Source organism: Aptenodytes patagonicus, chromosome W, assembly GCF_965638725.1.
Source record: "Aptenodytes patagonicus chromosome W, bAptPat1.pri.cur, whole genome shotgun sequence".
Classification (NCBI taxonomy): domain Eukaryota; kingdom Metazoa; phylum Chordata; class Aves; order Sphenisciformes; family Spheniscidae; genus Aptenodytes; species Aptenodytes patagonicus.
Genome location: NC_134981.1, coordinates 10785460 through 10799871, shown reverse-complemented (window position 1 = coordinate 10799871; position 14412 = coordinate 10785460). Strand labels below are relative to the sequence as shown.

Genomic DNA, 14412 nt, shown 5'->3' with positions numbered 1-14412 from the left:
TTTTTGACTGTGTTTTTCTAGATTACTTACAATTTAGATTTAGCAAAGTACAGAGAAAAAGAATCAGTTATAAAGAAAGATTTTGTGGGTTTTTTTAGTTTAAATACATATCCCTGAAAGACTGGAGTGCTTTTCAGTGGGACAGACATAGAGTAACTCATTCCTGCTACTTATATGGAAAATTGTGGTTCCAGTCCTACAAAACATTGAGATCATGTGTGGGGCTCACTGTTTTAGCCAAGTATTCAAGTGTGTGTTTAAGTCCATTCATCTTTGTTAGATATATTTATTACTTAATTAAACCCTTGCTTTTATTAAAGTTCTAATAAGATCAAGAAGACATAAGGCCAAGCCTCAGGCTTGTAAGATGCCTAAACGCTTTCTTGTAATATGGAAGAATTGTTGAATTGGGCTTAGGACCGATTGCTTTGTTAATAAAATGGACTCACTTTCTGCACCTGTGTTTTCCAAGGAATAGCAATTAGTTTATGTAAAGAAGTGGGCATGAATATCTGAATTTGCCTACACAGTAATTGCTATCCTTAATGTAGAACAAACACTGGAAGAGTATGAACCAGATCTCGCTGTCCTATGAGGGTTACATATTACTTCATATAGTCCTTAATAAAGTAAATTGCTTTTACTATAATCAGTTGGTGAATAAGGGAAGTATCTTCCAGAATGAGTTTGTGTGTCTACCTGTGTGTCAATTTCTGAGTGAATTATGGTTGTATAAGATGAAATTCCATAGTCAAGCGCATATGCACTGACTGTGGAAATGCACAATGAGAAATTATTGGCTAAGTGGCACAGTTGCAGAGAAATGTTTAGTGGCTATATTGAAACAGAATCTCAGCATGATGCAGCAGAACAAAGCAAATTCAGTCTATGATCAGAAGTAATTTTGTGTTAGACTTTTGCATCTTTTCCCCATTACTTTAGCTGCTGGGAAGGCATCTATTGGAATACTGTATACAGATTAGGACACCGAATCTACCCATCTAGAAAGATATTTGAGAAGAGCAACAGAGCTATAAGGAGTTTGTAAAGCAAATCATTTCAGGATAGGCTGAGAAGTCTGAGTTTGTTCAATTTAGTAAAGAAAAGAGTGAAAAAGAATATACATCTTCAGATTTTTAAAAGGAAAGTGATTATGAAGAGGAGAACAATCAGTTTTCTCCATGGCCATGAGGATAGGAAATAATGAGTTTAATTTGTAACAAGGAAGATAGATATTTGGAAAACCTTCCCAGCTGTATGAGCAAGTAGACACTGCAAAAAATAACTGAGAGAGTTGGTGGGATCCTCTTCATAGTCTTTTTTGCCTGGTTCCCTAAGAAAATGAGGCTCATGCAGTCAGAAAGTGTCTTTGTCCCCAGTGGTTGATTCTAACCAAAACTGATATAGGTGAATAGGTTTTGTGAAAATTGGCCATTGGGCAGAACATAGAGACCCTATTAGGGGTCCTGCTTAGGGGAAAAATATCATTGTGCACATATATCCTGTTGGGCACTAGAGAATCCATGTAGACAAGATGTCTTTAAAATACTTCAGCTACAGGAAAAGCTTCAACTGGAGCACACAATAAAACATGGAATACATATCTGTTGGTATGCAGGCTTTATTAGAACTCTAGTTCATGAAACTGTTTGTTAGAAGCAAATTAAGCTGACTGACATCTATTACATTGATGTACATGCAATCCTGATTCAGAAGAAGGTTATGAACTAGGAGCTTGTCCAGTCTAATACTATGGTTTCTTTGTTGGGGAATTAGTAATCTTAGCAGACACAGGATAAGCCCAGATAAGACTGAAAATAGTAAGTGGCACCACCTTCTCTATATATACATGACAAAGCAGTTAGTATGGAGACGTTTTTTTGCCTAGACTGATCTATTATCCCTGCAAAAAATGTATTTGTTTGTTTTCGCTGGGAGGTCTTGATGTTAAAATGTTTCTGAAAACCCTGGTGAATCATTGCTTGTTGTCATCAGCAATAAAACTCCTGTTGACTGCACTGGGAATGAAATGCAGATGCTGTGACAGTTGTGACAGTGAAAACTATTAAAAGCTAAAATCATTTTGCTTTGCCAGAGTGACTTCTGAGTACAGATCCTTGAGAAGTCTTACATTTTATTTTAAAACATCCATTTGTCATTATTTCATAAAGAAAACAGAAACTCCAGCCACTTTTCTGAAGACTGATGCAACTGTATGAGCTTTAATTTTGCTGGTGATACTAATATAGTTTTCTTTTTCTTACATGAGAAGTCTTTTAATGTAGTTAAGAAGCTTTATTATAAGAATATAGCATTTATTTTATGAATCATATAAGAATATAGAATTATAAGGAACTTATTAACACATATTTCCTTAAGCCTTTTCTGTCATTACCTTCTTTTCTCAGCCAAACTTCTGTACCCAAATATCTTTCTAGAGTCATGTATGATGACAAGACTTGAGTAAAATATAAACAATAGAAAGATAAATGCTCCAATAGATACCACTTAAATGTAATTAATAGCCTTGCTCATCTAATTCTGCTATTCTCATTGACCTCAAACTCAAATTAGTCAACAGATGGATTTAGCAAGCTATGAAACAGTCCTAGTTTAGTAGTGCTGTAATTTATAAGATCATCTGCTGCTAAAAATAATTTTAATAGACCTGATTAATACACATACATGGTACTCTGTCAATACCTTTAAATACAGAAATAAATTTCACAGCAAGTGTGTATTTCCTAAAACATTAAAAAATAGTTATTGTTATGTACCAGGCTGTGTATAATTGCATCGCTGAATCATAGATTCGTATACATTGTATACTTACAGCTCTAGGTATTAGAATGCGTTCATATCTCTAGGCTGATTTGGTTTAGGAAAAGTAGCCAAATGTAACTATTTGAGACCTAGCTGCAGATTTTCTCTCACATGCGCACAGGCAATACAGGGCTGGCTCCAGCCGTAGGCAGAGCAGGAGCCTGTAGAGGGAGACTGAGCATAGCAAAATGGCCATGACCATTTCTTCAACTCTTCCCTCCCATTCTCCTTAGATCTGTTCCCTCCTCTTCCTTCTTGCCTCTCCTTGCTAGGAGCAGTGTAGGCAGTATAGTGGCATAGTGACTGTTGTGGGTTAACCCCAGTAGGCAGGTAAGCACCACACAGCCACTCACTCACTTCCTCACCACCACCCCCAGTGGGATGGGGGAAGAGGAAAGGAAGAGTAAAAGCAAGAAAATTTTGGGGTTGAGATAAAAATAGTTTCATATGTGAAGGAGAAGTGGAAGAAGACAGAAAGAAAACAAAACAAGTGATGCAAAGGCAATCACTCACCACGTCCCACGGATAGACTGATGCCCAGCCAGTTCCCGAGCAAAAGATGGCTAACCTCCTAAAACCCCTCCTCTCCCTTTTTATTGCTGAGCATGATGTTATATAGCATGGAATATCTCTTTGGTCAGTTTGGGTCATTTGCCTGATTGTGTCCCCTCCCAACCTCTTGCGCACCCCCAATCTATTCACTGGGGGGGCAGAGTGAAAAACAGAGAAGGCCTTGACGCTGTGCAAACACTGTTCAACAATAGCTAAAACATTAGTGTGTTATCAGCAGTGTTTTGGTCACAAATCTAAAACACAGCGCCATACCAGCTGCTATGAAGAAAATTAACTCCATCCCAGCCAGACCCAGTACAGTGACATTGCAATGTAAAGCTGCACCTGTGTTGCTAGCTATGTGAATATTTATGCAGCTGCTTAGGCCACTCTTGCGCTCCCTATGTTGCCACAGGTATGCTTTTAAGCTGTATTAGGTCTAGCTACTTTAAAGTGGGCTTGATATTCGTATGTAAAATGCAGTCGTGCTTTTGACTGCATGCTGGTCTTATCCTTAGGTATAGCTCTGGAGCCAGACTCTGTACTCCACATCTTTTTTGTTTGTTTTTTTTTTTTAAAAAAAGGCTTTTGAAGCCCAGATGAATCGTCTTTGGGCTGCTCACCACAATCTTTGTGTGTGTGTGTGCGTGCGCATGCGTGTACGCGCATGTGTGTGTAATCAAATTGGTGAACTAATTTATATTCTCTTTCCATGGAAGTGGATGAGTGGTCATTGCCTACTCTGTAATAAGTTGGTCCATGTTTTTTCACTTAACATGGATTAAAGAGACCATAGCAGGCATCTCTATAATCAATATAAAGTGCTCAGTTTATGAAAAATATATATAACAGTAAATTTACTGTCAAAGTATAGTTTAAGGTAATAAATCAGTAACAGTGGTCTGAAAAACTTCTGTTGAATTATTTGCCAACTTGAAAAACCTTAAGGTGCTAAACTACATGGAGGAAAAGGCTACAGTCATAAAGTACTAAATGTGTCAACCCATGACCAAGAATATAGGAACAGGATTTTTTTGTTACTGTTTTTACTTCTTCTTACTTCCTTTGTCTGGTATATAGCAAGCACAACTGGTAAAAATCTAAAAAGACAATTAAACCTATTGAGTTACTTTTGGTTTTTCACAACTGGATTTGTTAAAATAATAATTCTTTATTCTTTTGATAATTTTGCTTGAATTAATAGTTCCAGTTTCTCACTGGTTCATGCAGTCATTTATATCTGCATGAAGTGTTCAGAAAGTAACATACTCACTGATATTTGGACAGTAAGTCCAGCTTATGAATTTAAATCAAGTAAGGGCTATTCTTATGCCTAGGGAGTTGCAATAATTCTCCAAAAGCAATGAGTGGCCTGAAGCTAAATGACAACAAAATACAATTACAGCAACACTGAACAGTCTGCTGTTCAGTAGAGCTCATATCTCTGAACGAGGCAGCTCAGCTCCTCACAGAGAAATGGAGAATTAGATGACCATGCAAGAAAGCATGTAACCAGCCAGGAGGAAATCTGTAGGAAAAATGGGACTTCAGTCCTATTCGGTCCTGCTTGTGAAGTAGTTCGGCTCTTATGTCCACTCCAGCTTACCAACAAAAAACCCTTTCCCGGAGTCAGTCATTTTATTTTTTTTTAAGATTTTCTTAAAAAATATATTTTTAAGGTTTTATCTTCTTAAGAGAAGAGAGAAATACCATCTCATAGGATGGCTGGGGCTCTTACGTAAGATGTTTGAGGCTCATTTTCAGCTCTGTATTGTGATACTCTAGTATTTAGAAAGTGGGAGAGGGGTGATTTTCAAAGCCCCTTCTATTTGGCTTGGTCTGGAGTCAGAGCTTGAGCCTGGGCTTTCCCTTTTAGGGTGTCAGGGAAGATCACATGAAATGGAACAACTTCAGCTGGACAGAGATTTCCCTGAGGGACCCATCATTTGATGTTTAGGAAGTCCTCCTGGTATGGAAGAGCAGGGTCCTCTGCTCTGCAGAAACCAAGATTTAAATCTTGTCCTCCCATGACCTGGAATACGTTGCCTTCCACTAGACTAGTAAGTGGCATCCCACTAGACCAGTAAGTGGCATGGGTACCTATCTGCAGGTAGAACCCACTGTATATCTGGTTGTCTTTCAGGGAAGGTGGGATTTAGTCACTGTGCAGGTAAGAGAAGCAGGCACTTGCCTCATTTGGGAATACCATGGGGGCAGCTGTGTGCGCTGCTCAGCAGTGTCAGGACTGGATGGAATTTTTTGATGAGTGAGAATCACATGTGGAGGGGTAAGATTTGACATGTTTTGTGTTGTCTCAGCGCTGGAGAGAAGAGCCCAATTTCATAGGAGGATTTAACTTCTTTCTTTCAACCTCCCAACCTATTGTTTGTGAATATTAGGAAAAACATCATAGTTAGTTAACAAATTGACTGTTTTTTACTTAACCACAACTTCTGTCCTACATGCCAATTGTACTTTAATTTTGACCATCAGGATCCACATGAGATGTTTCCATCAGCACCTACTGTAGGGCAGCTCAGTTGACCTGAGTAATGAAACAGTAGCTCACCCATTTTGTTCTCACACATTAGGACCAGTCAGCTTGCAAACTTCAGGCCATTGTTTGCTAGAAGGAATCAACAAAAGTATAGTAAATAAAATCTCTTAAAGATTCCATTCTAAATGTTTATAAAAGATGCAACTTGTATCCCCGTAACTTCTCTGAAAATTATTTTGTACTCGGAGATCAAGGGCTGAAAGTAGGGGGAGTAAACACTGGGTTTTAGTCAGGGGGCAGGGGGAAGAGGTTTAATCCCTGTTTTAAATGCTATGCAACTTAAAATATGGAGCCCCTATGGCACCTCTATAATACCACATAAAACTCGTGGTATTTTGGCTCATAATGCTGATTTGCACTACACTACTGGCAGTTTTACAGTTTACTGCTCTCACTATCTTTAATTTGTGGACTGATAGCACTATAGAAAACCAGCATTATTTTGGTTTGGAGAAAGCATTTTTGTAAGCCTGGGAAGGGGAACATTTCTGATTCAGATGAGCATTTCCTTGCTCTGCGTAATGGGAGAGGACCTTTCACTTAATTACCACTGGAAACTGTAAATGCTTAATTGACATAAAAAAGCCCAATATAGGCATTTTACATTTTTGCTTTTGATCTTTCCTGTGGGTACATATTGCACATGTAATTTGAACATAATAACTAAAAGTCTCTGATGTGGATGTGTGCTAGTATGTGAGTACAGAGTTTGGTGCAGTATCAAAGAAAGGGATACAACCATTTCACTTATGAATAAATTAAGCATATAATTAACACCTGGACTTTACATAATACTTGTGAAACACAATTAAATCTGCTGCTTTTCTGTAATGAACACAAGTGCTTTAAGTGAAAATATTGACCCCCTGTTGAGTTTGATTTTAAAGAACGTATTTAACTTCAGACATAGGCTGGATTCAAATCCTTGAAACCCATCAAACTGTAAAAAGAGACTGGGCACTATTCCTTTCCCACTGAAGTTAAAGGAATAAGAGCTTTTTAGAGCTGGTTTGGGCTCTTAATTTTTTTTGAGACACACAAACTGTATTGGGAGTGTAAGAAGAAGCAGCCCTAATTAATACAATTTTTCTGTTTTCCCATAGCAATTTATCCAGAAACAAGCTCTCAAGTTTGTCCAAGAAGCCTTTTCGCCATCTGGGTTTGTCTGATCTGTAAGTTGTCATTTTTAAAAATAAAGTTTATTTGTGGCTAGCAATGAAAGAACAGGACTTTGAAGTTTGTTCTTTTGAAGCTACAGGTCCATCAAAGATTAGAAATTAAATTCTGATCTAAAGAAGGCAGCAAATATGTTGCCAGTGACATAAGTGCAGAGAGATTTTAATTCCAGGCCTTCAGAAAAGATCAAGTGTATGTTTTAACATAAATTTATAGATCAAAATAGCCTTTTCCCTTCAACTTTAAAATACTTCTTATGAGATTATTTCACACAAAATTACTAGTGCTTGTATTAAATATTTGAGCTAGTAAAAAATACAGCCATCTATAGATCATAGAATCATAGAATGGTTTGGGTTGGAAGGGACCTTAAAGATCATCTAGTTCCAACCCCCCATGCCATGGGCAGGGACACCTTCCACTAGATCAGGTTGCTCAAAGCCCCATCCAACCTGGCCTTGAACACTTCCAGTGACGGGGCATCCACAACTTCTCTGGGCAACCTGTTCCAGTGTCTCACCACCCTCACAGTAAAGAATTTCTTCTTTATGTCCAATCTAAATCTACCCTCTTTCAGTTTAAAACTGTTACCCCTCGTCCTATCACTACACTCCCTGATAAAGAGTCCCTCGCTATCTTTCCTGTAGGCCCTTTTTAAGTACTGGAAGGCCGCAATAAGGTCTTCCCGGAGCCTTCTCTTCTCTAGGCTAAACAGTCCCAACTCTCTCAGCCTGTCCTCATAGGGGAGGTGCTCCAGCCCCCTGATCATCTTCATGGCCCTCCTCTGGACCCGCTCGAGCAGATCCATGTCTTTCTTATGCTGGGGGCCCCAGAGCTGAACACAGTACTCCAGGTGGGGTCTCATGAGAGCGGAGTGGAGGGGCAGAATCACCTCCCTTGACCTGCTGGCCACGCTTCTTTTGATGCAGCCCAGGATACAATTGGCCTTCTGGGCTGTGAGCGCACATTGCCGGCTCATATTCAGTTTTTCATCCACCAATACCCCCAAGTCCTTCTCCACAGGGCTGCTCTCAATCCACTCATTGCCCGGCCTGTATCCGTGTTTGGGATTGCCCCGACCCAGGTGCAGGACCTTACACTTGGCCTTGTTGAACTTTGTGAGGTTCACATGGGCCCACCTCTCTAGCCTGTCAAGGTCCCTCTGGATGGCATCCCTTCCCTTGTGGTATCAACCACACCACTCAGCTTGGTGTCATCCGTAAACTTGCTGAGGGTGCACTCAATCCCACTGTCCATGTCCCCGACAAAGATGTTAAATAATACTGGTCCTGATACGGACCCCTGAGGGACACCACTCGTCACTGGTCTCCCCCCAGACATCGAGCCATTGAGCGCAACTCTTTGAGTGTGGCCATCCAGCCAATTCCTTATCCATCAAGTGGTCCACCCATCAAATTCATGTCTCTCCATTTTAGCGACACCTTCAAATGAAGTCTCTATCTCATATTCTTATATCATATTGGCTCCACAGCTGCTATGCTTGTGGTTGCCTATTGAACAATATTTTTGTTTTCTCAAATTCTTTGAGTTTCATCGTAATGCTTCATTTGGTAATGAAGCATTTGTAAACATATATTTGTTGATTGTTTTACCATTACATTTTTATTCTGTGCTCTTTTAAGCAGAACTTCTATATTGGTATACATTCCAAAATTACGTAATCAAAGGGTAAAAAAGGGGAAAAGAGGATGTAGCATGCCTGCATGGCAGATATTGTTGTATCTTATTTGTTTTGTTAAATTTGGGGCTCACAGAAAAGGTAGAGTTTTTGAATGACTTTGTGATTGGGGGTATTGGCACAGATAATAAGGCAGGCAGAATTTGTCTTTTGTATAAAACTCTGATTAGTGGTTCTTCACACTGACTTCTCTCAGAAGAATTTCTAAGGCCTGGAGTTGTGCTGCTGTGTTAAAAATGTAAGAGAAGTGGTTGTCTTATGCAGGCTTTGCTAATATGTGGGACTGCACAGAGCCCGCAAGAGCTTTAGGAGAGACAGAGTTGCGGGGGGACAAACAGAGGCTGCTCTCCTGGAGCTCAGAGCAGGGTCAGAAGTAGCCTGAAGCACCAGCCCAGGAATTGCAACACCAGCCTTGAAATCATCAGTCTTTTCTGGTGTATGTTGTTATTTCAGCATGTGAGAAATGAAGTGAACAAATCCCAGTGCTGCAAACAAGGTTATGCCCCTTAGGTATATTTTGTTGATAATTAAGTTGGTATAATCATTTTCTTTGCAGCCCAGGAAATATTGTTTGCTGGAATTTTCTTTTGTAACTTGGTGATCGCTGAGCACTCTGATAGAAAGACTAGCTAGTTGCCGAGTACTCCTGTTGCCATATGCCCTGCATGGGTTTGTTGCTTCTGAAGTCCCAGTTTCTTCATATGCCATATCCAGTCTGTGCCAAAAAGCCAATGGGAGTGTGTACTTGGCTGTAACTTCCATATTTTGTAGTTGTCTTTGCCCCCTGGACTGCAGAAATGTAAGAGTGAATATGCTCTAGCTTAGGAGATGTGTAAAAAAAGGAAGTGACAGCATTTTTAAAGGCATATTCTGCTCTCAGTTCTGTTGGTGCTTTCTTGAAATTAGTCTGCTGCCTTTAAAAGATTTATTCTGAAGTACAGATCAGGCCATTCTTGAGCCTCTATCTCAGGTGAACAGTTTATTTTGGGTTGTGGGTGAAGTGGGTGTTTATTAGATTTTTGAAGGAGAACAAAGTCAAATTCCTACATACCTGTTCACTGAGATGATGTAAGAAATTGCTGATCTTTTTGAAGAAGTTGGTTTGCTCCTGGGCAGAAGGAAAGAAAAAAGGACTTGGGACAGAGAATGACAGAATCAAACATTATAAATATGTGACAGGAATCATAAGAATGAATTTGATGAGGTAGGGAAATAGCACATTGGCAAAACATCTGGCTGATGCAAAGTAGGTGCAAATACATTTATATTGCTAATATCGGAATTAAACAATAGACATTCAGTGTCATGGGAGTAGAAGCAGAGGAAATGGTTACTGGGAGTGAGCCAGACATGGGAAAAATGGACGTTGTGAAGATTGAACTGATTAATATTTGAGGTATGGAGGCAATGTGTGATGGGGCCCAAGTTAAGAAAGAGATAGGATATAAAACTGAGATAGGGGCTTGGGAAAGAGTGGCACAGTAGAGATGAAAAAACAAATGAAAGTTAGGAAAGTTATGCAAACAAAGATTGCAATAAAGTGGGATAAATAGAAGTGGGGAAAGGGAAAGAAAGGGGGGAGCTGACCCTGAAGGGTGGAAAAGCAGGGATAAAAACAGAATCAGTTGAGCAATTCTTTTGATAAGAGGAGGGAAGGAAGAGTATTGGAGGGGGAATCTAAGAGGAGAATGATGCTATAAATAGCTTCTGAGGAGCTTGTTCTAAATCTGACAAGCAAGTGTCCTGTTAGTAGCACACTTTTAAAGCAAAACATAAATGGATGAAAAGTTCAGACTAGGGTGAGGTAGGAAAAATTCTCCAGATACTGAAGAGAAGGAGATGACACTTTGAAAGGCTTCCTCTTTTAGAACAAACCAGCTACAGATGTAAAATTACAGCAAACAAGATAAAGTCCTGTAATTTCCTTTTACTAAGTCAGATTTTCTTTCACGCAAGAGTATGTGGAGGGCCATCATAGCTCTATCCAGCATCCTGCCTATGATGTGCCTGGCTCCTCTGGTGGGGTTAACACAATTTAAAACAATGGAAGAAAAGGATTGCTCAGCCACATTTCAAGGGAGATTTCTCCTTTAAAGGGAAGTTATTGATGAAACAAAATCAAAAGTAAATCTTGCTGTTTGGAAAATGCTTGTTGTAGGTTTTGACCCACCGGATCCTAATGTTCATATTCTGTCTTGCTATATTGGGTGTACGTGGCAAGGTTTTGGTAGCAGGGGGGCTGCAGGGGTGGCCTCTCTGAGATGAGGCCAGAGGCTGCCCCTGTTGCCGGACAGAGCCAGTTCCAGCTGGCTAGGCAACGAACCCACTGTAGGCCAAAGCTGAGCCAATCAGCAAAGCTGGTGGTGCCTCTGTGAAAACATATTTAAGAAAGGGCAAAAACGCCAGAGAGGCAGAGGAGGAGAGAAAAAAAAAAGGTGAGAAACAGTAGCGTGAACACCAAGGTCAGAGAAGAAGGAAGGGGAGGAGATGCTCCAGGCACTGGAGCAGAGATTCCCCTGCAGTCCATGGAGAGGACTATGGTGGAGCAGGTATTTGCCTGCAGCCCATGGAAGAGACCATGCCAGAGCAGTTATTCACACTGCAGCCCGTGGAGGACCCCACACCAGAGCAGTTGGATGTTTCCTGAAGGAATTGCAGTCTGTGGAGAAGCCATGCTGGAGCAGATTTTTTTCCTGAAGGACTGCAGCCCATGGAAAGGACCCATGCTGGAGCAGGGGAAAAGTGTGAGGAGGAAGGAGTGGCAGAAAGGAACTGTTATGGAGTGACTGTAACCCCCCCATCCCCCCTGTGACACTTGAGGCGGGGTGGGTAGAGAAGTTCTTGTCCATGCAGTAGTGCTGTGAAAGTCCAGCAGGGGAAGAGGTTGCATCTCTAAGAAGCTGAGTATTTCATGATTATTTGCACACTCATATCCTCAGGAGGCAGCCTCAAGCATTTATGAGTACAGATTTTATGAGCAACTTGAATTTAGTTTCCGTACATCAAAAACATTTGTGAAATTTTGGTAAGAATAATTGTTCTTATAATGAGATGCCTCAAGCAGTCACACATGCAGGCTTTATTGGACCTTATCTATGCTTTTAGGAGAAAAAATGAGATACTGGGTCATTCGTTAGCTAGGTATTGGGATGTTTCTGTTCATATTTCACTTGGGCTTTATTGCATTACATTTGTGTGTGGTTTAATTAAATTTTAAAATTAAAATTGGATAAATTTGCTAATCAGTGATTTAAATTTCATACAGCATGCTATATAGCTAGATTATACTATACATTTCTGTTTCAGGGCCATTTTTTCAGTTAGTGTTTCTTCATGACATTACTTAGGGCTTTTACTGTGAGATTTTTCCAGAGTGATATACATGATGAATCTTTAAGGTTGTGTAAAATCCTTTTTTATGATTAGAGTTAGAATTTGCCTATAATACATGACTGTTTGGCTCTATAAAGAATTTATCGACTTAACAGCAATAAACCTTTTCTGGAGTGGTCTTTCTGAGATAGCTGAGCAGAGTCTATCATACAAGAGAAGAATTTCTGATGTGTTTAGCTGCCATGAAATAAAATGGATCTTATTGGAAAGCCCAGTTCTCCAGGCACTCCTGATTTACACCAGTGAATTGGAGATAGGAATTGAGCCCCCTGTGTGATCTCTCTGATCTGTGGCAGGATGGATTCTTAGTTGGTGCAGACAGGGCTTCATTTTCTACAAAGAAACCATATCTACTTACAGTTTGCACTGCATTAAGGTCTTTGATCCATACCTTTTTAAAGTAGAGTTCAACTTTTAGTTTTACCCATGAGTGCTTTGAAACTTTTTTCTATATGCATGATATGTTCTTAAGAAATCGTTTTATTTTTGTTGTAGGATATTGGTGAACAATCCATTCAAGTGTTCCTGTGAAATTATGTGGATCAAGAAATTTCAAGAGACCAAGTTCTACAGAGAAACTCGGGATTTATATTGCATAGATGACAACACCAAGAGGACAGCCTTGCTGGATATGAAGGTCCCAAACTGTGGTAATACTCTTTTAACATAAAGTTCTTACTAAGATATTGTGAAAAAGGAAAAATAAACATGCTTTTTGACAAGATACCTATCAAGATGACAACAGTGCTGCTAAAGGAAAAGGTTTTGGGGGGGAAATATTAACCACTCACTGGTCTTTCATGCCACATGGAATAATTTTGGGAGCTTCACATAAAGCCTTTTTTTTCCTTGAACCTTTAAAAACATACTGTTATTCAAGTGCAGGAAAACAGAACATCAATTACAGATAACACACAAGAATTATATAAAATGCATGTGCTGTTATTGAACAAAATAGTAGTGCTTCCAAGCTGAACAGACACAAGATTTTGCTTCCTTTTTCAGATATCTGAGGTTAATGAAATCTTTCTTTTCCTTCAAAAATACAAACTCTACTGCTAGGACTACAGGAAGGAAATTCAGAAAAAACGTGCCTACTGAAAGAGAAAAAGTTAACAAATAGCTGGTTTTCACACAGATAAAACTCTTTGCATAGGCTATGCAAAAGAGACATTACAAGCTTATGTTTGTAGCATTTTGCAGGATATTATTTTCAGTTAGCTTATATAGATTTGGAAATGGTGGTAAAATGGTGTAACAATAAGGCCATCCCCTTTGTTTTTTGTATGCAACTTTGATTCCTGTATGTAGTCCTGGGACAGCTGGTGTTGAAGAGATCCTCTTCCTCTGTGGATGGGGCAGAGCTCAGGTGTTTCTGATGTGATGTGAAGCCTATTGAAGTCTGGAGTTTTCTTAGTGGGATGGGGTGCTGGGGTGCTCAGCAGCAGGCAGATAAGAAGAAAAGAGCAGGGTTTCCTCACGGAGGACTGATTTGGATTGGGAAAGCTGTAAGCAAAGGTGAATGTCAGGAGGAACAAATAAATTCTACCTTTCATCCTTCCATCATTGCCTACTGAGTGCCCTTCTCTCCACTGGCTATACGGAGGGTGCAACACTGATTGCAGCCACCAGCAGGTTAGAGCCATGGAGGGGACCTGCTGCAGACCCAATGTGTGCTGCATTTAATGACACTAACGCATAACCTGTTTTGGTGGTCTTATGTACTGCAGGGTCTGATTTACCTGAAATGGGAGATGATACTGAGTTGAGCTAAATTGACCTGACCAGCTGCTCCGGCTGGATGGACTAGAAGGTAGATTCATCTGCCAGGTGTTGAAAGGTCTCCTGGTGGATTGAAATCAATTGACACAAAATGGGAGTGAGAGCATAGCCTCTTTTAATTTCCTTGTCTAGCATGTCTAGAAACTACTAGGTAGCTAGGATTTTCCTTTGAAAATTCTCAGTGTTAAATTCCCAGAATTAAATGTGTGAGACATTATTTCTTTCTCTTGAATTCTTTAGAATCTGCAGCCCCAGCAGACTTGTTTCTGACCTCTTGATGCTATGTAGATGCATGTGTATACACATGTGCACATCCTGTGGACATATCTTGATTAAAATACTTGGCATGAGAAGGGAAGGTGGCACTTCAAACTAGAGGGGGAAGAGGAGGAGGAAAGGTGTCCTTGACTGTGAGCATATATGACATTCA

The 14412-nt window shown here is 39.9% G+C and overlaps 1 protein-coding gene across 2 annotated transcripts in view; it reads left to right on the top strand.

The window, feature by feature from the left end:
* LOC143171995 (BDNF/NT-3 growth factors receptor-like) overlaps window positions 1–14412 on the top strand; it is a 214913-nt gene that overhangs the window by 24102 nt on the left and 176399 nt on the right. For both annotated transcript variants that reach the window (XM_076361201.1, XM_076361203.1), the window contains exons 4-5: window positions 7036–7104; window positions 12696–12850. In XM_076361201.1, coding sequence (XP_076217316.1) covers window positions 7036–7104; window positions 12696–12850 — 224 coding nt within the window. The remainder of the gene's footprint in view (window positions 1–7035; window positions 7105–12695; window positions 12851–14412) is intronic.